This window comes from Podarcis gaigeae, assembly GCF_964106915.1.
Source record: "Podarcis gaigeae genome assembly, chromosome: 9".
Classification (NCBI taxonomy): domain Eukaryota; kingdom Metazoa; phylum Chordata; class Lepidosauria; order Squamata; family Lacertidae; genus Podarcis; species Podarcis gaigeae.
Window position 1 is genome coordinate 77,467,900 of NC_139685.1, and position 24,862 is coordinate 77,492,761.

Sequence of the window (24,862 nt, forward strand, 5' to 3'; positions counted from 1 at the left end):
TCTCCGCTACGGCGAAGCGGGGACCCTTTCAAAAATCACAGGCGGATGAAGCCTGTGACCATGGGACTCGGCGGGCACCTTTAGCGCCCCCCCAACCCGCTGAGGAACCCACTAACGGGCTCCGAAGTGAAGAGGGGGAAGTGGCGCGGTGCTGAGAGTCATCGGCTATTTCCGTGGAGCGAAGCCGCATAGCTGTTGCCGGAGAGCGCTGCCTTTTTCCTGGGACAATTTGGACTCTAAAACAACAACCCGTGAGTAGTACGGAAATTGGATTTTTAAAATACTTTTAAATTCGGCACTGATCGGGGAAGGTCCAAACAGGAAGTCTGCCTCCCCTTTCTGTAAATAATCTAAAGCAAAGAACCTCCAACTAAGGTCGTGGAGAGCCTTATTTTTTGTAAAAGATTTTAATTCTACTGATTGAGATTACAAGAAAATTTATTTGGAAGCAGGGGAACCTGCGGGAGAAGAACTAAATTTAAAAATTGATGTGCCACCCCCCCCCCGGACCCGGTTGATGAGCAATTGAACAATTTGACAGCTGTCAAGTTAGCTGTCAAGATACAAAAAGAGGACTTTGTCTCTACTGTCTATATTTGTTACAAGTTTATGTTTTAATAGAAGGAAGGACTGTTACAATTTAATGTATGGAACTTTTGGTTTTGTGCTGAAAGGAGTAAAAAGAAAATTAAATCCCCCTAGAGGGAGCCTTGGGACATTGCATTAAGAACCAGCTGAGAAATTGTTTTTTGACCTTGATATGCTTAAGAATGGCAGTTGGTAAGGAAATTCAGTCTGAACTGAACAGGACTTTGTTTCTCTTGGGAAAGCTGCAAGGTCAAATAGGTGTTTTGACTACAAATGTTACAACTTTGGGCACAAGAGTTAGTACCAGCAATGAACTTGATAAGAACTTGGTACAGGAATTCTACTTAACTGAACAAACAGAGAAAGTTGAGAAGGAGAATAATGTTTCCTTTGAAGAGAAAAAAGGGGGAGCCGTAACCCTGCAGATGCAAAAGGCGAGCCGCAACTTGAGGCCTGACATGATGGTAACAAGGAGAAACAAATCTCTGAAGATGGAAGCCTGGCCTGAATTGGAAAATGAAAGATGCAGAGACCTCCTTATGTGGAGATCACATGACCCTTGGATTATAAATTTGATTCAGCTGGAAGTTGGAGCTATGGGGACATTTGGAACTGAAAGGAGAATGAAACAAGATGTGGAATACCCTATAGGCCTTATCTTTAAGTATGTAGGCCTGGCTGGAAGAAACGTGGATGCTGTGGGGCGGGAGTCTCCCCGAGATTTGGTCTTTAATATCAAAGACTATCAAAAAGACTGGCAGAGGAGCTATGAGAGAGATTTAAGAGCCTCGGATATAAGATCTCCGGGTTGATGGTCTCTCTTTTTTTTTTTTAGATTTGTTGGGGACTGAAACCGGGAAGGGGGTATGGGTGGAATGAAAAATGGGAATTTAAAGTGTATATAATATAAGTTGCTTTTTTGTTTTACTTTTAGGAGAATTGGGAAATTCGTGGAAGGGAATTTTCTTTCGACCTTAGGGAAATGTCTTAAGAACAAGTATTGCTATATAGGTTTGGATGAGAGTTAAGTTTGGATAAAGTAAAAGTAAAAGTGGTTTCTAAAAATATGGTAAAATCAAGGATTTTGTTGATAAGATGTTTGAGAAACGAATTAATGTGGCTTTGGTAAAAAGACATTAAAGGATTAAGTAAAAATGAATTGATGAAAGAGAGAATGTAAAGATACAGTATGTTAAAATAAATTATTAAAATAAAAATTAGGTTAGAAGGATTTGCTGAAACAACAATTTAAATTAGAATACAAAAATGGGAGGTGCGAGGAAGTTCAAGGAAATAAATAAAGGAAGAAAGTTATGTAAAGGTTTGATTTGTTTCTTTTTTCTTTTTTCTCCCCCCCCCCTTTTTAATGATTGTATGTTTTCTATGTTTTTTTAAAAAAAAATCTGTTTTCCCTTTTTTATTGTAACCTTTAAAATTTTGAATAAATATTTTATTTTTTTAAAAAAAAGAAGATCAAACCTATCTGTAATGGTTCTAGGGGTTGCTCGTGCATAAATCGTCGCTGCACCTGGCTGGGCTACCTGGGTGAACCCTTTCTGTCTGGGCAGCCACTCACCCGTGGCTCTCTCAGTCGCCGGCAGAATCCGTCAGTGGGCGTTTCTTGAACTTCTTCCAGCAAAGAAGCTCTTTGACGCCTAGTTGCTGCCTACTCTCCCTGCGTGGAAGCCTTCTGCGCAGGGAGGGTGTGGGCAGCGGAGGACCCGTGCTCTCCCCGCTGGTCTCTGGTGAGGAGTCATGGAGCCACCTCGCCGCTTCCCCCATCTGCCCCCCTTCTCCACTGGTGCTATGCTGAATTCCTTCCCCAGGAGATGGGCTGCTTCTCTCCCTCCCGGGAGGCTCTCCGGAACCCCTCTGGAGCCCTCCCTCTCCCTCTGGCTCCGATGGCAGTTCCCTGACACTATCCATTCTGAACGAAATCAGCCCTGAGGGCTCACTGGAAGGACAGATCCTGAAGCTGAGACTCCAATACTTTGGCCACCTCATGAGAAGAGAAGACTCCCTGGAAAAGACCCTAATGTTGGGAGAGATGGAGGGTACAAGGAGAGGGGGACGTCAGAGGACGAGATGGTTGGACAGTGTTCTCGAAGCTACGAACATGTGTTTGACCAAACTGCGGGAGGCAGCGGAAGACACGAGTGCCTGGCATGCTCTGGTCCAGGGGGTCACGAAGAGTCGGACATGACTAAACGACTAAACAAAAACAACCACAGTAGTAGTAGTCAGTTGTGCCAGAGCTTGGGCAAAGCTCACCAGGAGCACCAGTCATATCAGCTGGAAAATCCACCAAAGCCATTTGGAAGCTCACTGGAATCAACCTGCAAGCTCTAGCAGGGAGACAGCTAGGCAGAAAAGCGGGTGGTAAAGCAGCAGAATTCCTCATCTGTCCCAGTTGCCCAATGCCAGGAACACACACTCTAGATTCCCCTCCCCACCCCCGAAACTGGACAGTTAGCCTGGAGAATGAAAGAGAATTTTGACAATCCACAGCTACTCCCCCTTCCCAACCTTCAAGTTTGCCCTGATGCTGCCCTAGGTATCCAGGTGGAAGCAAGTAGATAAGGCCTGTGAGGGGACTTGCATCTTTTGTCTATTCCCTCAAATAAAAGGTTCTTGAATGTGTTCCCTGTTCCAGCTATACATCCCCCCCCCCCCCCGGTATTTCGTGCAGCATCATGAAGGGATTGAAGAGTTAATGTTGTTCTTATTTTAATCTTTTTGAGCTTCCAAGATGAATATATGTTATCATGTGGTCGCAGAAATGAACTTAACAAAAATAATTGAAATCTACACAGAAATACAAGTTTGTTCCCCTTAAATTCCCTATCTTGTTTTCTTTTTCTCTTCTCCCTCTGCCTTGACTCAAAGACATCCTTACTAGAAACTTGAAAGAAGGTTGGGTTATATTTTCAAATGCTTTCTATCTGTTTTCTGCTGAGCTACGCTCATGGATGGATTCACAAAAAAAGTGTGAGAGGGAAGGCGCCAAACTCATTTCTGTAGAAACCGTGGAAGAACAGGTGAGCATGAAAGCCTAGTATTGAAAAAGGTAGGGGATCTTCTTGAGTCAAAGTGCTCCTATCATCACTATCCAATTAAGAAGTTCCAATCCACCTATATGCAGCCAAGACAGTAATTCCATCAGTCAAGCTAAGGGGTGGGTGGGGCAGGGACCAGCTGCTACCATCTGGGGCTAACTAAGGTTTCTTAGAGCTGCTGAACTCTCATAGCCTGAACCTGGCAGTCAGGAAGGAGGCCTTGAAGGAGGAGAAGGAGTAGATACCTGAGAGGAATCTATCCCTTGGATTTCCTGTAGATTCTTCTTCTGCTCTTTGAGATATACTGAGTGCTTAGGAAAAAGGCTTCCCTCACCATCCTAACCTTCTGACATGAGAGTATCATGGAAATTACAAGAGCTTGCAAGGTATATCCCTCTCCCAGCCCCTTAGCCCAGGCAGAGGGGCTACTGGGGTGCTGCAGGGCACAGACATGGCTGAGACCCCACCATCAGCCCACTAAGCATACCACAACTAGACTGATTCCAGTGTCTCTGGAACCAACAAACAAGCATGCGTCCCAAAATTAGAGTGATTGCTACACAGGTCACCACTGTCGCGCTGGTTTCAAGACCAACTGTTCTATGGCAAAGTCATTTATAGTATCTGGAAATTTTAACTCTGTGTCATGACTGGAACACATATGTAGCCAGTCTTGGTGAGGGGAGGTGAAGTTACCCTTCACTACAATATTTCATCTTTGGAATACGCCCTTGATTTCATCATCATCAATCATAAGCATCATCATAATTTGGATCAGGGGGACAATAGCACATCCTCCATACGAAATTATTCTTGGTGCTTGATGCAACCATACTTGGAATACCATGTATAATTTTGATCATTGCTTCCCAAAAAAATATGAATTGGGTCTTCAATTGTGACACCTGTTTCCTTTTGAAATGTTTTTGTTTAATGTCTGTTCAATGTCTGCAAAGGATTATAGTCTCTCCAAGAAAGGGAAATTGTCTAGAAAGGTTTTGGGGTGCTCCTCATTCCTACTGAAGATTTTCTGTTTTTTCTTTCTCTCCACCCCTACCATAGTTTTTTATAAACCATCAAGTAAAAAGCCGTAGAAAGTTTTTTTGGATTGGACTCTTTAAAGACAAGAATATGGAATGGAAATGGCTGTCAGGGAGGCTACCTGAAGACGAGTAAGTTTTTGAAGAAATATTTGCTAATGGCATGCATGCCAAAAAGTTGCAGATTCTGTTTACATAATTGATCCTTTCCCTCTCCAAATATATTTTGTCATGTAATATTCTCTACTACCAAAGATCTGCATATGTACTCCTCCAAATCATTGTCCAGGTGAGTGACTGCTGCTTCTCACTAGGTTGGAGAGGAAGGAAGGCTCCTCTTCCTGCTTCTCTAACCTAATGAATGTGGTAATTCAGAAGAGGAAGAAGCCATTTTTTTAACTGGTTTGTGCTGATTAGCTCAGCTTCAAAAGGACTTGTAGGGACCTAAAGCTGAGCAACACTCTCTTTAGGAAAGTATTTCTGCTGTTATCTGCTAAACAATCTGAATAACCAGCAATCTCAAACCTAAAATAATAGTGGCAGATGAAATAAGTGTGTAAGAGAGGGTAGTTCATGTTACTCTCTTGGATAGAATCATAGACACATAGAAATTTAGAGTTGGATGAGACACCAAGGGTCATCTAGTCCAACCCCTGCAGAGCAAGGATCACAGCTGAAGAAGCCCTGACAGATTCCTAATTGTTTTTGCTGTCAGCTGGCAGTTTAAGACAGTTCATGGTTTCCTTTAAGTATCTAACAACTCTTTTCAACCTATGTTGATGGATGTACAAGGTCAGAGTAAGATCTCACTCATCCACAGCTTGGTAGTAGAAGAGCGAATTGGTCTGGCATTTTTTACCAAGACTGGATTAACAGAGGGCTGCTTTAAATTTGGCAAGGTCTCCTAGATCAAAATCTCCCAATGTTGTTGTTGTTTAGTTGTTTAGTCGTGTCTGACTCTTCATGACCCCATGGACCAGAGCATGCCAGGCACTCCTGTATTCCACTGCCTCCCACAGTTTGGTCAAACTCATATAAGTAGCTGTCCAACCATCTCATCCTCTGTTGTCCCCTTTTCCTTGTGCCCTTCATCTTTCCCAACATCAGGATCTTTTCCAGGGAGTCTTCTCTTCTCATGAGGTGGCCTCAGCTTCACAATCTGTCCTTCCAGTGAGCACTCAGGGCTGATTTCCTTCAGAATGGATAGGTTTGATCTTCTTGCGGTCCATGGAACTCTCAAGAGTCTCCTCCAGCACCATAATTCAAAAGCATCAATTCTTCAGTGATCAGCCTTCTTTATGGACCAGCTCTCACTTCCATACATCACTATTGAGAAAACCATAGCTTTAACTATACAGACATTTGTCAGCAGGTGATGTCTCTTCTTTTTAAGATGCTGTCTAGGTTTGTCATTGCTTTTCTCCCAAGAAGCAGGCCTCTTTTAATTTTGTTACTGCTGTCACCATCTGCAGTGATCATGGAGCCCAAGAAAGTAAAATCTCTCACTGCCTCCATTTCTTCCCTTTCTACTTGCCAGGAGGTGATGGGACCAGTGGCCATGATCTTCGGTTTTTTTGATGTTGAGCTTCAGACCATATTTTGTGCTCTCTTCTTTCACCCCCATTAAGAGGTTCTTTAATCCCTCCTCATTTCTGTCATCAGAGTTGTGTCATCTGCATATCTGAGATTGATGATATTTCTTCCAGCAATCTTAATTCCGGCTTGGGATTCATCCAGTCCAGCCTTTCACATGATGAATTCTGCATATAAGTTAAATAATCAGGGAGACAATATACAGCCTTGTCATACTCCTTTCCCAATTTTGAACCAATCAGTTGTTCCATGTTCAGTTCTAAATGTAGCTTCTTGTCCCACATAGAGATTCTCCAACTTTGGCTGCAAAGAATATGATCAATCTGATTTCAATGCTGCCCATCTGGTAATGTCCATGTGTAGAGTCGTCTCTTGTGTTGTTGGAAAAGAGTGTTTGTGATGAACAGCTTGTTCTCTTGATGGAAGTCTATTAGTCTTTGCCCTGTTTCGTTTTGAACTCCAAGGCCAAACTTGTCAGTTGTTCCTTTTATCTCTTGACTCCCTACTTTAGCATTCCAATTCCCTATAATAAGAACATCCTTCTTTGATGTCATTTCTAGAAGGTGTTGTAAGTCTTCATAGAAATGATCACTTTCAGTTTCTTCAGCACCGGTAGTTGGTGCATAAACTTGGATTACTGTGATGTTAAAAGGTGTGCCTTGGATTCGTATCAAGATCATTCTATCATTTTTGAGATTGAATCCCAGTACAGCTTTTGCCACTCTTTTGTTGACTATGAGGGCCACTCATAGAGCCACTTCTATGGGAGTCTTGTCCACTCTTCCTCAGTAGCATGTTGGACCCCTTCTGACCTGAGGGGATCACGTTCCAGTGTCATAACTTTTATATGCCTGTTGTTTATGTCCATGGAGTTTTCTTGGCAGGGATACTGGAGTGGCTTGCCGGTTCCTGCTCCAGGTGGATCACGTTTAGTTAAAACTCTCCACTATGACCTGTCCGTCTTTGGTGCCACTGCATGGAATGGCTCATACCTTCACTGAGTTATTCAAGCCCCTTTTCCACAACAAGGCAATGACCCATGAAGAAGGTTCCACCCAATACCAACCACTAATCCTTTTTGGCGAAAGTATTGAGTAAACTTTACAAACTGGCCGTGGGGTTGTATAATACTAGCTGGGAACTTAAACCCTGTATGCCAGTGGTTCCCAGTTAGCTAAATACTGCAGACCCCTTGTTTTTCAAAGGCCAAGCCATGGGCCACCCTACCTTTGAACATTTTAATATCTCTGTGGCAGTTTTTGTTATTTGAATGGCACCAAGAAGCCCCTGGGTGGGTGGTCCATGGACCACCAATTGGGAACCTCTGCTGTTTGTGATCTTAGACTTGATCAAAGGGCAGATCTCACCCAAACATCTCATGGGAGTAAAAAAAAACCTACTACACCATTACTAGTAATTTCAATTTAATAGATTCATAGAGAGCTTTAAAAAAGAGGGATTTATAGAATACATTTATCACAGAATTTTAGTGCTGTGTAGTGCAACTTGATTCAGTATACAATGGACACTGGAGAATGCAAGGCCTTACCAGAATTGACAATAGGTGTGGGGCTAGGGTGATATCTTTCTCAACTATGGATAATTGATTAGAGTAAACATAGAATCAGCATGTAAGATTTAGATAAGATATATATGTGAGAGATATCATATCATTTCAGACAACTGTATAATGGCTTTGTGGTTATAGATTATATTTTGTATTTCATTTGAGGACATAGCTATTTTTGTTTCTGTATAGTGTCATTGCTCTCCTCGTTCATGGGGTGGGTGATGGATGTGAGAGGAGGTGGATGAAGGCGGATGCAAATCTAACAAGGTTTTAATATGCTCAGAATAATTGCTACTGTGCTAACTCTGCTATCAGAAAGTAAGGATCTCTCTTTCAAAACCCTCTCTCCAACACCCACAAAAGTCCAGAGCAGATCTGAGGAGGATGTGGGTGTATATGGAGAGGAGAGAGGGCCAGTTCTGTTGCAGAAATGGAAATCCTGGCAATCGCAGAATTACTGCATTGGATGCTGCCCAAACTAAATTGACTGACAGTTCTTGTGTGTACCTCTGAGCCCTCACTATTTTGTAGTTTCCTATGAGAAATCACTTCATATAAAAAGAAAAGAGACAGTCTTGACCCACAGATTTTTAAAAATCTGGGGAGAAAAATCCATTCCTATTGTGGGTGGATGTTAAGAGAGAAAGAGCTGAACCTCTTTTTAATGGTAGAAGGCATGGGGAGTGGGTGAGGAAGTAGACATCCGATCTTGATTGATCAGTGCTGCTCTTTTCTTCTCAGGTACTGGATTTATTATTCGCTACATGATGAATTGAACCATGACTGTACTGCAATGACCTTTGATTGCATTGATACTTGCTGGATAGCATTAGAATGTCATCTACAAATGCCCTATATTTGTAAGAAGGTGCCAGATGATGTTTGGCTCTAAGAAGACACTTTAAGATGAACGAAACTGGATCTCATGATCACTACACAAAAACAAAACCAAGAGATCACCTCCACCCTGCTGTTTTAATGCACAATCAACACTCTGCCATCTAGATTATGGGACTCTCTGGCATCAGCCCTCAAAAACACCTTGAAAAGACCTTATTCTGCAAACTCAAATGTAGATGGCTACAAAAATAGAGAATGGAAGGGTCCAGTCATAGCCTGTTTTCTGTTTAATGTATTTATTTGCATACCAGCATACCAATATTTGTTTCCTTACTCTCTGTGTTTGATGCCCCATTGCCCCTTCTGATCTCCATCGCCACTACCTTACAAGGCACATAAGGACAACCCTGCATGCCAGGCAATGAGAATGGGGGCCACCCAGCATTTGGTGTCCACATCTAGCAGACTAATCACAAATACAACTTTGGCTTCATCAGTGGAAATTCTGGCACCCTTACTCTCATACAGAGCTAACATTACTCTCATATAGAGCTAACATTCTACTCTATCAGCGTTTATTTACAGCAGTAATAAATCAGCCAGTGTCCGGCACAAAAAACATCCTCTGCGCCAGACAAAACCGAAAGTCAGACGGAACAAAGAAACCAGGTTCTCCAGAAGTGGAGAAAGCTCCTCCCCAGAAGAGGCAGGATGACACTAGGACTCTGAGCTGTTAACCCTGTAAGCTCTGATTCCCCTCACACTCCCTCTTGTCCTGCGCTGCTGGGGGCTTGTAAGTATCACCACTTACCCCAAAACCAAACCTTCACAGAACTCCCCATGACGCTGGAAGCTCAAAGGTTTTGTGAACCCATCTGCCAGGTTCTTCTGGCTTGGGAAGTACTGCAACTTCACCAAGCCTGTCTGGACACTCTGACACACATTCTGGAAACGTATGTCCAGATGTAATGGTGTCTGGCACAGTTCCCTGTGCCAAATGTGAGCCTTAAGCTTTCTTCCTGGCTCCAAGCAGAGTTTCGCAGCAGCGGTTAGTGGCTTGTGTGGGTGATAAATCAAAGCCTGTTCGCAGGCTTCTTGCTATCTAAGAAGGCTTTAATTAGGTACAGAAAAACATCATAAATCAGCCTGGAGGACTAGCGGACATCCTCTCCGGCTCAACAGCTAAAAGCGAAAGTAACTCACACACAAAGAAAGATTCCTGTATGTGAACAAAACCACGCCTCAGAATGTGAGACTTCACACAGAACTGTTTAACCCTGTAAGTTCTGATTCTCCTCACAGTTTGGTTCTGGCCTTAAACTGCCCAGACTCTGCCGACTTCAGACAGGGTTGATTGTCCTCCCAAACAGTGATGGGCAAGCAACACTCCCCGCAGATTTCTTGAACCAGACATCTGTAGAACTTCTGTTCCCAGCACAGCTCTGACATTGCGCTGAACTCAGCTTCAGTAGAGGACAGCGCAATGAGACTCTGCTTCCGGGACTTCCTCCCAACTAGATATTCCCCAAACTTTATGACCATCCCAGATACAGACTTCCTGTCATCCAGATTCGCCCAGTCACTATCTGTACAGGACGTGAGTTTGGCATCACTTGTAGCTGACAGTTTGAGACAGAGGTCCTTGGTATCCTGCAGGTATCTCAGCACCCGCTTAATACCATTCCAGGCACTTACACTGGGCTTTGTACCTTCCCTGCTGAGCCGATTGGTAGCAAAAGCAATGTCCAGCCTGCTCCACTGGGAAAGATACAGCAGACTACCCAGAGCTGACTGAAAGATCTCAGCATTCTCAAACTCAGTGTGTTCCGCTAGCTGACTGTCTTTCACGTAGCTTGTCTCCATGGGTCTTCTAACCCCTGCACAATCAGACATTCTGAACTTCTCAAGCAACTGCTCAATTTTGCCTTTCTGACTGAGCAAGAAGCTTCCATCTTCAGACCTGTCTATCTGTACCCCTAGGTAAACTCACTGAACCCAGGTTCCTGAGTTGGAAACATTTTCCAAGCTCTTTGGCAAATGTCTGCACCTGATTGTCTGCCCTTGAGACATGAATTATGTCATCCACAAAAACCAAAACCAGTTCTTGTGACTCTCCTGACCCTTTCAGGTACAGACAGCTGTAAATAAATACTTCTAGAGTAGAAGAGAAGGACGCGGGTGGCGCTGTGGGTAAAACCTCAGTGCCTAGGACTTGTTGATCGTAAGGTCAGTGGTTCGAATCCCCGCAACGGGGTGAGCTCCCGTCGTTCGGTCCCAGCTCCTGTCAACCTAACAGTTCGAAAGCACCCCTAAGTGCAAGTAGATAAATAGGGACCGCTTTATAGCGGGAAGGTAAACGGTGTTTCCGTGTGCGGCGCTGGTGCTGTTAACCTTCTAAGCTCTGATTCCCCTCACAGACCTCTCTGGCACACCTTGCATGATTGACAGCTGGAAATGGTTGTGGTTGCTTCAATCTGTCCTGTATACCCAGCCAAGGAGAACGGATATTTTAATTAATTATTGACAAAAGTATATCATCTTGATGGTATATTTGATACTTGTGTCTTGTGCCACGGATCCTTTTTCCTAACTCTGAAAGAGGAGATCGTGGGGGTGTTTCATGTGGGAAGAACTGAAGCTGACTTTCAGAACTGCTGGGTGGATTCCATCCTGTCATGTGGCTTTACCACATGCTTGAAAGTTAGAATCATTGAATCATGGGATTGTAGAGTTGGACGGGACTCAGAGGGTCATCTAGTCCAACCCTCTGCAACGCAGGAACCTCAGACTGAAGCCTCCATGACGCGTATCTGAAGAAGTGTGCATGCACACGAAAGCTGATACCAAGAACTAACTTAGTTGGTCTTTAAGGTGCTACTGGAAGGAATTTTTTTGTTTTGCCTCCATGACAGATTGCCATCTAACCTCTGCTTTAAAAGCTCCATTAAAGGAGTCCACAACCTCCGGGGGGGGGGGGGGGAGAGAGATTGTTGCACTCTTGAACTGCTCCTAGTGTCAGAAATATGTTTAGTTGGAATCTCCTTTCTTGTAACTTAAAACCATGGGTCTGGACTTCCAGGTGCCATGGGAATGGTAGACAGAGTGTGAGCCTGATCGGTCTGATGGGCTCGGTCTTCGCAAGGGGGTAGGGGAAGCGCTAAGGCAGTGTGCACACCTAAAAAACTAAAGGGATCTCTTTAGACTCTTCAGGGTCCTGCAACCTGAAATGTGGAAAGGGATTCAGGAAGAATTTTTGGAGAATTCAAAAGATAAAATGTTTAAGATAAAATCAAGTTTTGCAAAAACCAAAACACTACCAAGAGATTGCCTAGTAGTTTCCAATTCACGTGTGATAAAAGACACAATATTACAAATGAATTACCAAAAAAGATTACAAATAGAACAGAATATAATCATTTCGAAGGAAATTCCTAGTAGATTACTTAGAAAACCAAATAACTAAATTACTGACAGACGCATTGAAAAATAAAATTCCATATAGAGGAAAGGCACAGGCAGAGGGGAAAGATCTAAAAAAAGGATTTGGGGCTTCCAGATTTCATGGTCCCGCGCCCATTACCATTTGTTGATTGCCATGAAATTTTTTTGGTTGGGGTTTGAGATGGGTTTTTGGAAGACACGTGTGCGTGAATTTGTTTTGTGTGTGTAGATCAGTGCACCCTGACCAATGCACAGTCTTCACAGTAAGGCTCTATTCTAATGGCAAGAGTATCATGATGACTGGTTGATTCTTATCTGCACCAGCCTTCATCTGCCTTCACAGCCATTGTATTATTATTATTTTAATGTTTAAAATTTTTATTTTTTACCAACAACCAAAACACAGTGAAACCCCCCAGGTGGCTGATACATTGGGTTTATATAATCAATAATAGCATATTCAAATCAACCATATGTACAATTTTATATACATTAACACTCCTCCATCCACAAGGTTTATTTAACATTTAACATTTTAATTGCCCCAAATTGTTCAAATCTACCCTTCACAGCCACTGTAACATACCACTTGTTATCGTCCACCTGTCCTGCCATTGAGAACTTCTTGGATCATTCTTTGTCTAGCTCCTCTCCTTTGACCTTACCGCCTTGGTGACCCTGCTGGGAGCATGAGACTCCCGACAGCTTCACTCACAAAGGTCATAGTAATTATAAGCCCACTCACCACAACAAGGGGATGATCCAGTGAGTGAGCTATAAATAATACAACAGCGGCATCAAATGGTGGGAAACTAGCAACAAGCGCTTGGAATTGCGAGATAAATTGAAGTATAAATAATACAACACTGACACACAGGGGTAAATGTACAAAATGACAGTAACAGGATATAAAAAACCAACTTCAACAAGAAGGAGATTTAAGTGATATTTTGACAGTAATGAGAGTATCACTAAGCCAGCAACACTTGCAGAAGTTGCAAGGGATTTAAGGGATTGCTCCAAAGAAATAAGTGATCTGTTCTAAAGGCCTAGCTCTCTGGAAGAAACTGAAAAAACAACAACACACTACTGGTCGATGAAATCAGAGACATGAAATCAAGTGAAAGAGATGCAGGAACAGATCACATAAACCCAAGAACAGGTGATTGCAATACAGCAGAAACCCAGAAATCCTGGATGAACCAGTCGCTCTCCTAGAGATGCAGCACAAGGAAATGTATTTGAGATGTTGATTGATTCCAGAATAAAGAGAGGAAGGTTTTTAACAACCGCTGATTAAAGAATTGGAGAAATTTCTGGATACCAAGGAAGATGAGATGGAGAAACAAATTGAGTGGGCACACAGCACTAAATCAGCATCTGCAAGAGCAAGGAAAGTACCAGGAGATTGCTTAGTACAATTCTCTACAAGAACCATACAGGGCAAGATTTTGCAAACTCAGAACAACCTACAGACTGACATCCAAAGGATTACAAGTGAAGGAAATCCCAACTAGACTCCTAAATAAAAGGAAAGATTGCAAATTCCGAGCAGATGCTTTAAGAAAACCCAACGTGTTGGGAGTTCCCTCAAGGACTGAGCTTTCAATTCAGAGCAACAGAAGAACAAGAATGTGTTAGCTTCAGGTTTCTATTTTATACTTTGTGTAATATTAGAAACAAATGAGCAGTTCAGAGAGTGAAGATATAACGTCTTATAAAAGCAATATGGGAAGCTGAAGAAAAATAAGGATGGTAACATATGATGTTCTTAACATGCATTATGTGAAAACCTAAAAAATAAAAATAAAAAATTAATAGAATTGTTTTTATGCATACATGAAATAGACCATCCAAATAGGCAAAGGCACTTCTATAGAGGATGTTCCATCTTTCTCCAAATCCTGCCTTAGCCCTACTATCTTTGAACATAGCCTTGGGTTCCACCCTGTGGTAGGGTTGCCCTACATCTGGGTTTTCCCAGACACATCTCCTTTTTCGGGGTCTACATCCCCATCCTCGAGGATTTTTAGAATTTGCCAAAATTTCCGGGGGGGGGGGTTCTTTTCTTCCTTTGGTACCAAGACAAGCCCCAAAGGAGCATATTTGTGCTTGGGAATTCCCACTCCAGGAGTGTGACATAGAACACCTGTGCCCCGGGAAGGGGTGTGTCTGGGAGCTTTCCTTCCCAGCCAGAGAGTGTGCATGTGCAAGGCAAGTCCAATGTGCCCCCATCCCACAACCCTGCCAGAACCATCGCTCTCTCTACTGGCTCCCTTGGACCTGACATGGGAACTGAGAGAAGGCAGAAGCACAGTCGGCCTCAATCTTTTGTTTCATGTTTCTGTGTACATAGTTATGAGGGGTTTCTAGCATATGAAGCTTATCAGAGTCCAATTCAGAGTTTGTGCAGATCTATCTTTCTTTCCAAGTACAGTTCTCGATGAGTTGCCATTGGCTGAAGGTCAGTTGCATGCAGGGCTTTTTTGCATCTGGAACTCACTTGACCTCAGTTCTGATACCTCTCAGGTGGACACCATCATAAGAGAGCAAGGGAAGTGTTCATGGTCAGTTCTGGTACCCTTTTTTCTGGAAAAATAGCACTGGTGGCATGTATGTTTTGATGATGACACATTCATTAAATGTAGACCAAAAATGTTGAAATTTGAATATTTCTGTTCCTTGTCTTTCTGCTTTAACTTTGCAAATGAAGATTTACACTAATGTACTTTGCCATATTTCCTGGTACAAGTGTTGAGATAGGAAGCTTTCCAAAATTACTAGCAGAGTTTATGAGGAGTAAGGATTCTTTTGGGGGATATGCTTTGATGGTAAAATATGTACCCAGCCTAAATAAAAAATAAAACTAATAACTTTTAAAAAAATAAGTAGTATATCAAATCTGAAACCAACATTTCCCTAGGTTTATGCTTTATGTGGAATGCTGATTGGATGTGATGAGCAGCCAATCAGGAAATGGTATAGCCTAAATGGGAGGAGTTCTGGAATGCCTGACATCACAAGGGAGGTGGTTCTTAGCCAGTGGAAGGATGAAAATCCCTTAGGAGGCAATTAGGGAAAAGATTGTTCCATGGCAACACCAAGGTATCCAAACAGAAAGAGGTCTGAGGGGTGTAACACCTTCCTTACAAGCTATGATATTTGCAGGGTCTCATTCCAGGGACAAAAGGTCACCAAGAGGGGAAATGATAGGGAGCTTTTATAAACTACAGATGGTTTTTCTTTTTCAAATACTAGACCTCAGGGTCATCCAATGAGTGGTGGTACATTATAAGGATGTGCACAGGTGCTGTCTTGCCAGCATCCCCTACTAGCTGTTTGGCCAATAGCAACCACCAGACAAGCAACAGGTTCTTTGGATTCCACTGGACAGAGAATTGACAGACTCAGGTCGGAGCGAAACAATATAAACTTAAAGCTTTTGCAGATGACCTAGTTTTGACCCTGCAGGAGCCAGAATCTAGTACGAAAAGAGTATTACAATTGATTCAAGATTTTGGTCGGGTGGCGGGATTTAAATTAAACAAACAGAAAACTAAGGTATTGGAAAAAAATTTGACAAATACAGAGTCAGAACGGTTTCAGAGAGAGACAGAATTAAATGTGGTTTAAAAAGTAAAGTACCTAGGGGTAAATATAACAGCAAAAAAATCTGAGTCTATTTAAGGACAATTATGAAAAATGTTGGTCAAAAATTAAGAGAGACTTAGATAGTTGGACAAAATTGAAACTTTCTTTGCTAGGCCGAATTGCTGCTATCAAGATGAATGTATTGCCAAAAATGTTGTTTTTGTTTCAAACACTACAGATTGTGGACAAGACGGAGTGCTTCCGGAAGTGGCAGAGAGACATCTCTAAGTTTGTCTGGCAGGGCAAAAAGCCCAGAATTAAGTTTAAGATATTAACTGATGCGAAAGAAAGAGGGGGCTTTGCCCCGCCAGACCTAAAGTTGTACTATGAGGCCGCAGCTTTCTGCTGGCTAAAAGATTGGCTACTTCTCGAAGACACTGATGTACTGGATCTGGAAGGCTTTGACAATGCTTTTGGTTGGCATGCATACTTATGGTATGACAAGGTTAAGATCAATAAGGCCTTTAAGAACCATATTGTCAGAAAAGCAGTGTTTAATGTCTGGACAAAATATAAAGACTTATTGGAAAATAAAACTCCAAGGTGGCTTTCACCGCTGGAAGCCAAGGCCCGGAAAAGACCCAATATGGAGGCCAAAATGGCCAAATATTGGGAAATATTAGAAAAAGATGGAGACAATTGGAAATTGCAGAGTTTGGAGAAAATGAAGGATAAAGTGCGAGACTGGTTACACTACGCTCAGATTAATGAAGTTTTTAAAAATGACAAAAAGTTAGGGTTCCAGGTGGAGAAATCGAAATTGGAAACAGAACTGTTAGAACCTAAGACTAAGGTACTTTCAAGAATGTATAACTTGCTGTTAAAATGGAATACACAAGATGAAATGGTTAAATCGGCTATGATAAAGTGGGCACAGGACATTGGGCATAATATCATGTTTGAGGACTGGGAAAGGTTGTGGACCAACGGGCTGAACTTCACTGCATGTAATGCTTTGAAGGAAAATGTAATGAAAATGATATATAGATGGTACATGACCCCAGTTAAACTTGCCAAAATATACCATTTGTCTGATAACAAATGTTGGAAATGTAAAGAAAATGATGGAACATTCTTTCACCTCTGGTGGACCTGCCCTAGAGTGAAGGCCTTCTGGGAAATGATATATAATGAGCTGAAAAAGGTATTTAAGTATACCTTCACTAAGAAACCAGAGGCCTTCCTTTGGGGTATTGTAGGCCAGAAGGTGTTAAAGAAGGACCGAACATTTTTTATGTATGCAACAACGGCAGCAAGGATACTCATCGCAAAGCACTGGAAAACTCAAGATCTACCCACACTGGAAGAGTGGCAGATGCAACTGATAGACTATATGGAACTAGCCGAGATGACCGGCAGAATCCGAGACCTGGGAGAAGAGAAGGTTGAAGAAGATTGGATGAAATTTAAGATTTATTTTAAAAAGTACTGTAATTTGGTTGAATGTTAAGTTGGAGGCTAGATCATAAATAATTGACCACCACTAAATTAGATGCAACTAGGATGCTAAGTGAGATTGAGGAAAAATCATAAACCTTTGGGAGAAATATTAGATTATAATTTAAATGAATGGGACATAAGAATGTAAACAAGATGATAAATTGCGGGCAAGAATTGACAATGATGCAAGTGGGAGCGGGAGACGTGAGGGAGTCTAAAGAAGTTAAGAAAATATGTTATGATATATGTTATATTGTTCATTATATTTGCATTTATGTTTAAAATTTTTAATAAAAATATATTTAAAAAAGAAGAAGAGAGAATTGACAGACTCTTGGGTAGAGACAAACTCTTATTAATTGGTAAACATCAGGAAAGAAATTGATCAGCAACCTGGAATGCAGTCTAATATAAAGCCAACAGCAACTGGAATAAAGCTAGCAATATAACCAATAAGCAAAATATCTCAGGCAACAACAACAACAAACAGATAGAATAGGTTTAGTTCTTCATGTCTCTCCAGCCGATGGAGATCTGGAAGGCTTACTCTGGGATACTTCAGACTGGTAGTTGGTTGTTCTCTTCACATTCTGGAATGGAGCATAGAACAATGTATCAAGATCTCCCTGTCTCCTTCAGCTTCTGGCCCTTATATGTCGTATTTTTCCTTGTATAAGACTAGGGTTTTTTAGCTAAAAATTTAGGTTTAAAATTGGGGCTCGTTTTATACATGGGTTGTGCTGAGGGGTGTTTTGTTAATTTGGAGTCCCCCAAAATAGGGAGTGTCTTATACATGGGGGCATCTTATAGACAGAAAAATATGGTAGTCTGTAGCATAGGTCTCACACCAAGCTGGCAACAGATGTAATTCGTGATGTAATTCCGTTCCCATCCTTTGATCTGGCCTGGGAGTCGACACATGTGGGCGTGAGCCTTCATTTGCATTCTTTATCTGTGCAGTTCAGTCAAAGTAAGGTTACTTTCCTTGTTCCCAGTCAACTGCTTCCTCCTTCCTTCCCCCATGCAGTCAGGTGTTTGATAGCTGGCCAAGCTATGAAGTTCCTTTCGCTTATTCTCAAACAGCCAGGTTCCTTATATTAAAGCTCTAGCTACATTGCAAACCAGGAGCATCACATTCTGTTTTATTCCCTGGCAATACAGGTTCCCTGCTCTGATTCATGGGCCCAGTTTGTAAATCCAGATCTAGAGCATGATCCAGAAAATATAAGTCTTTGGGAAATCCATTTACTTGCATATCAAGGGCTGCTAGATCAGATGGCTTTGAAATGAAAGATGACAACAGTCCTCTTCTTTCTTTAAGCCACAGCATCAGATGTCAGGCTGGGTCTTTGCAAAAAGAAAAGAAAATGGCACACTTGGAGAGCCTGGGTAACAGCTTCCCCCCTACTTCTTTTCCAGGTCCAACTCGTGGTCTCCAAAGTCTTGCTAGATTCAATTGGATTTATAGAGTGAAAAATACTGTATATTGGACTCAACAACGTCTTTACGGGAAAGGATGGTCTAATACTGATGCCACTTCCTACCTAATGTGCTCATAATCTTATTCTCCATTTGTTGTTGTCTTATTCTAGCTTGTTGTTTCCTAAACACAACTGAGAGGATGGAGCAGCCAGCGCCCACAGCGCCTCCAACACTATCGGAAACTATAACTGATGGTCTGTATCCTGCACAGTCATATGGGATGAGGTTTCTCATAAAGTAGAGGGATGCATGGGAATTGCACAGGTTCTGTCTGCTTCTTTTCCATGTCCAACATGTGGTCTCTAAAGTCTTTTTATTATTATTTATTTATTTCATTTTTCAAATTAAAATTTTACAATCAAATATCAACGTACAATATAAAAACAATGTTTCAAAGAATCCCCTGGACTTCCCTCCTCCCCTTTGTGGGTCATTTCCTCCTGCATCTTTTATAACAATCCAAATCTTTTACATTTCTATTATGTCCAAAATTCTCCATTAAACTACAAGTGGTATTCCAACCAGACTATAGATTATAAACTTTCCCCATTCCTTAAAATTTTCCTGATTTCTGATTTATTTTTGCCATTTCGGCATAATCTACCAACTTTATCTGCCATTCTTCTCTGGTAGGGAATTCTTATTTCCATCTCTGTCTTTATCTTTCATTTACTTGTTTCATCGACTTCCTCACACCTCCCTTTTTGTATTCTAGTTTAATTATTTATTTCAGCAAATTCTTTCCATCTTTCTCAATTTTTATTAAGTAATTTATCTTAACAGTCTAACCTATTAATTGACTCAGCAAATCCTTTCCATCTTTCACTATATTCTGTCATTCAGTTTACTTTAGTTTATTTTAACCTTATCTTACCATAAAATACCTTAAAGCTTAAAACTTAATATTTGTTTGTACATAATTCCTTATATCATTTCTACCAAAGCCAAATATTTTCATTCCAACATTTTTCCTAATACTCATTAATTTTACACTAATTCCCAAAATAAATTTTTAATAATTTTCTTCCAGTCTTCCTCCAGAGTCTCTTCTTCCTGGTCTCGGGTTATGTCAGTCCTTACTATCCATTCCATCTAGTCCATCAACCTGCTAATCTTATGTCCGAGGCTCTTAAGTTTTTTCCATGTCCCTTCTGCAGATCTTCTTCTTGTTTGTACTTGCACTTTACCTTGTCTTTTGTTAATCTCTTTCTTAATTTCTTTCCTTTCTCATTGAGGAGTAGGTCTTGGGGATGTTCCAACTCGAAAATATCTCCGTCTCTCCTCAGCAGATCGGCCGATTCCCCACAGTCCCATTCCCCACAGTCAACAGTGTAGTCCAGAAAATCTTTAAAGGCATGTTTCAAAGCCCCTCCAAACTTAAGGGCCCCCACAACTCCAGACCCCCCGTGGTCCACTCCAAATTCAGCCTTCAACAACAACGGCTTATGCTCCTGTAGGGCCTCGGGCCTCTCCATTTGTGTTACTTGAGGTTCAACAGCAGCCTCCTCCATTATCTTCTGCATTTGCACTTACTCTATCAGAACACATTCCTGGGTTGGCTCTTGGATGGTTTCTGTATAAATATTCACTGTTTGTCCAAAGTTTTTGACTGCAACAGTCATCAAATCCATCTTCTCATGCATCTGCTCCAACAAAGTGCTTGTCTTGCAAAAAGCAAGCACCAAGACTTCTTCCAAACACATTTTTATTCAAGGTCACAGTCTGGTCCCACGATCCTAATCTCCACAGCTGTAAAGTCCCCTGATCGACTCCAGCAACAATTTAACAAGCTCCCTCTAGAGGAGACAATTTCTATTTGTATCCATCTTTTGAAAGCAGGTCCAGCGAAAGAAAATTACTTTCCTTTTTTGAATTTTTTGTTTCTTTTAAATGTAAAAGGCAACATTGGAATCAATTTGTTTCTCTTCTTTAACTATCTGTCAAAAGATGTTCCATTCACAGTCAATGAACTTCACCAAAAATCTCTGTCTCTGACACCCCGTTCCCAGGTTTGAGAAATTTATCTTTCCAGGTGGAAATTTATCTTTCTTTACTCTCTCTCCTGCAGGCTTGAACAGTCAAAGTTCCCCCTCTTTACTCCTGCTTCCAAGAGGGGTTTAGATGGTTAAAACAGGAGGAATTTTAAACATTTATGTACAACTTTCCAGACTTTAGCTTGCACAATTTTTGCTTCAGACTATTTACAAAAGCGGAAGGCGGACTTCCTGTTTAGGACCTTCCCGCTTGAGTGCCAAATTAAAATGTTTCTTAGCCCAATTTTCCGTTCTACTCACGGGTACTTGTTTAGAGTCCAATTGTCCAGAGGAAAAAGTCAGCGCTCTCCGGCAACGGCTGTGCGGCTTCACTCCGTAAAAATAGCGGTCGATTCAAAACACCGCGCCGCTCAGCCCATGTCGCTTCGGATCCCCGAAAAAGGGGTTTCCTTGTGTGTAGGGGGGGCGCTCCTGGTGTCAGCCGAATCCCACATTCCCAGGCTTCCTCTGCCTGGGATATTTAAAGGGTCTCCACCTTCGCCGCGGAGGCAAGACCCGATTTTTTGCAGAGCGGGTTCCTCTGGATCAGAGGAATTCCACCATTGCCGATGGCGCTAACCCGGAAGTCCCATCTTATTTCCATCTCTGGGCCAATAACATCTGTGCAGCCGTGGTCATGTACATTGTCTTTTCTGCTCCTTTGGGATTTTGGCGCCTAGAATTCCTAACAGAAATTATTTGAGGATTTTTAGGGGGGGGGATTAAACTTTTCCCCCAATTTATTAAATAACATTTCCCAAAATTCTTTTACTACCTTACATGCCCACCACATTTGATAAAAGGTGCCTTCTTTTTCCTTATATTTCCAACATATATTTGACCCTGTTTTATACATTTTTGGTAATTGACTGGGAGTTAAATACCAACTATATATCATTTTTGTATAATTTCCTTTCAGCGTGCAACATCCTGTGAATTTTAAATTCCAATTCCCTAAGTTCTCCCATGCTGCAAGTTGTATATTATACCCAAAATCTTTCACCCAGTGTATCATTGGCTGATTAGGGCATGCCCAGATGTCGCCCGGATCCCCCTGGTTGAAATTATCAATTTGTCCCTTGGCATGGGGACATTCCCAGGGGAGCTGAAGGAAGCAGTGGTATGTCTGCTCTTAAAGAAAACTTCGCTAGATCCTTTAGATCTATCCAATTACTGCCCAGTTTCAAATCTTCCATGTCTGGGTAAGGTAATTGAAAGAGCGGTTGCTGAAGAGCTTGGTAGGTTTCTGGAGGAAACATCGGCTTTAGATCCATTTCAGTCTGGGTTCCGTCCTGGTTTCAGGACCGAGACAGATCTGGTTGCCCTAACAGATGATTTCTGTAGACAACTAGGGGATGAGGGAACAGTTCGGGAATATATACATGGTAACTTATTAAAAATTAGGCAATAAGTAAAGGATAATACAATATTATTGATGTCCACAGCTGAAGAAAGGAAAAATTACTGTAATTTAATTGGCTGCTCCTCTTAACATCAGTTCATAACTGTTATTTGCAAATGCTTACTGAAGTCCTAAAAACTAAATATCCAGGAGCTTAGAGAAGAATAGAATGCAAATGAGAATGCTATATTATCAGTAAATATATGAATTATTTGAAAAGCAATTGTAATTGTCAGGGAACTGCCATCAGTGCCGGAGGGAGAGAGCAAAAGCCAGAGTGATTATAGAGAGCCTCCAGGGATCGGGAGAAGCAGCTCCTCTTCTGGGGAAGAGAATAAATGCAGCTCCAGTGGAGAGGAGGTGCAGGAGTCGGGTGTGGCGAGGCGGTCCCACGACTCCTTGCCTGGGACAAGCAGGGAAGGAAGGGGTTCTCCGCTGCCCATGCCCTCTCTGCGCAGAAGGCTTTCGCACAGAGAGGGAAGGCGGAGACTGGGCGTCAAGGAGCTTCTTTGCTGGAAGAAGTTTAAGAAACGCCCACTCACAGATTCTGCCAGCGATTGAGTCAGCCACGGGTGAGTGGCTCTCCGGACAGATAAAGTTTACATTAGCAGCCAGCCAGGGAGAGATTTGCCTGCTTGCGCACGAGCAACCCCTTGGAAACCTAACAGTAATGAACAGATTATGCTTGTAGGGCTGCAAGAAGTTCTGTAAGGAGGATTATTTGAAATATTGCAATAAAAACTATGAAAAGAATTATTAGTTAATGATAATTAAGAGTAATAGAGAAATTAAGAAATGCAGAACAAGTGATAAAGAATGGAAAATCATCAGAGGTTGTTGATGGAAGTCTAAAACTTTGTATAAGATAAGAATTTATGTTAAATGATTGTTGGAAATGATATGTTAAAAAAACTAATAAAAATGTGGAGAGAGAGAGAATGCTATATTATCTAAAACATTTTTCAATACCTTTGAATCCATATGGAACATCTTTTTGGTATAAGATGGAGACTAATCCAGCAAAAGAAAAAGAAAGACATTTCAGTTATATTGGACTCAACAATGTCTTTACAGGAAATGATTGTCTAATACTGATAGACGCCAAAGTTTAATGTTGGAAATGCCTCATTGAGACATATTTTTGGCCTGATGTTGTCCATTTCAACTTTGTACCGATGAAATCCTTGACATTTGTAGATGTGCATCTATTTTAAAAATTATGCTCCTGTAATCGGGAGATTAAGTGCAGGACAACAAAAGTAAACTTTGTGAGCTTTAATGCTTGACAAGAGACTAATACTCTGAGCTCGGAAGGGAAAACACCCACCATACAACCAATGTGTTCATAGTCGTTATAATAGCTTGTTGTTTCACAGATGCAACTGAGAGGATGGAAAAGTCTAGAACTGATGGAGCATCCAGAACTGATTCAGCAGCAGCAAAAGAAACTCATGGTCTGTATACAGCACAGTCATATTGGATGAGGTTTCTCATAAAGTAGAGGAATGCATGGGAAAGGGAAGTTGATGGAGAGACAGGCAGGGAGTGGGACCAGTCAGGTTGTGCTAGGGAGGAGTGCAGAAAAAAGCACACACAGCTCTTTGGGTGCCAGAGATCCACAAGGCCCCATAGAAACCCCAGGATTCAGCCCACTCTTTGCTCCTGGCTGTGGTGTTCCTTTACTCTGTGCAGCCAGGAATTGCTCTACCATTAGGCAGAATAAGGCAGTTGCCTCAGGTGGCAGGTGCTGGGGTGGGCAGAGATATGTAGACCACACAAGCTGCACTGCACCTCCTCAGTTAATCTGCTGTCCCATCAGCAGCATCAAAATAAGAGCCAATGGCCAGTTCAGCCCAGTTTTTGTATGTGGAATTATGTGTACAGAGGAAATCTTGTCATTTGTTTTGGGAGCAGAAAGTCCTTTAGTATCAAAGGCTACTGTCTTCTGATCCAGACATTGGTCAGAAAAGCTTCCTCAAGCAGCAAGATATCTCCCCTTGCTTCCTCCACCTGCTTACCCACCCAGATTACCACCCCTTGAACAGTTGACTGTCTCTGGCTGATGGCTACCACAGCATATGGAAACCCTTTTTCCTCGAGTGGCAGTGGTATGTTGGCTTGTTGCTATTTAGTCGCTGAGTTGTGTCTGACTCTTCGTGACCCCCTGGACCAGAGCACGCCGGGCACTCCTGCCTCCCACTGCCTCCCGCAATTTGGTGTCAAACTAATGTTGGTAGCTTCGAGGATACTGTTGGCTACTGATGGCTAAATCAGAATTTTCTTTCTTCAAGCATCTACTTTTCAGGACATGGTTACTTTCTTAAAATCTCCAACGGGTGAAAGATTTATCATACTAGAGATTTTCATCCTTACTGCCATGACACTGCTGCTTTTCCTTCTATGTAAGTACATAATTAGCATACTTTGCAATTAATATCACGGGCTTTCCTTCAATGCCAACAGCATTTCCAAAAAGAGATGGCAGGATCCACCTTCCATTTATCCCTTTCATCTCTCTTTGATATCAGGGGTTGAGTTACAGCTGTCACCCAGAGAGCAATGACACTGTTTTGTTCTCCCTGAATAAGTGAGTTCCTGCTCTTGGAACAGAAGCACAGGCTTACACAAGTCCCTGGAACACCCTGGACAATTCCCTATGCCAGTTGCCATTCTCTGCTCCTTTCCCAACTAATCCTCATTTGCTGGGGGAGAGCCCTCATTCCTGA

The 24,862-nt window shown here is 42.0% G+C and overlaps 2 protein-coding genes across 2 annotated transcripts in view; both read left to right on the top strand.

The window, feature by feature from the left end:
* The window catches only part of LOC310852795 (uncharacterized protein), a 39,246-nt gene extending 30,285 nt beyond the window's left edge, over nt 1-8,961 (top strand). The window contains exons 7-9 of the mRNA XM_083756826.1: nt 3,475-3,626; nt 4,707-4,816; nt 8,589-8,961. Coding sequence (XP_083612952.1) covers nt 3,475-3,626; nt 4,707-4,816; nt 8,589-8,739 — 413 coding nt within the window. The 3' untranslated portion in view covers nt 8,740-8,961. The remainder of the gene's footprint in view (nt 1-3,474; nt 3,627-4,706; nt 4,817-8,588) is intronic.
* A 6,271-nt stretch (nt 8,962-15,232) lies between these two features.
* Nucleotides 15,233-24,862, top strand: part of LOC310852817 (CD209 antigen-like protein D) — a 64,004-nt gene continuing 54,374 nt past the window's right edge. The window contains exons 1-3 of the mRNA XM_083756908.1: nt 15,233-15,251; nt 18,812-18,895; nt 23,513-23,590. Coding sequence (XP_083613034.1) covers nt 18,841-18,895; nt 23,513-23,590 — 133 coding nt within the window. The 5' untranslated portion in view covers nt 15,233-15,251; nt 18,812-18,840. The remainder of the gene's footprint in view (nt 15,252-18,811; nt 18,896-23,512; nt 23,591-24,862) is intronic.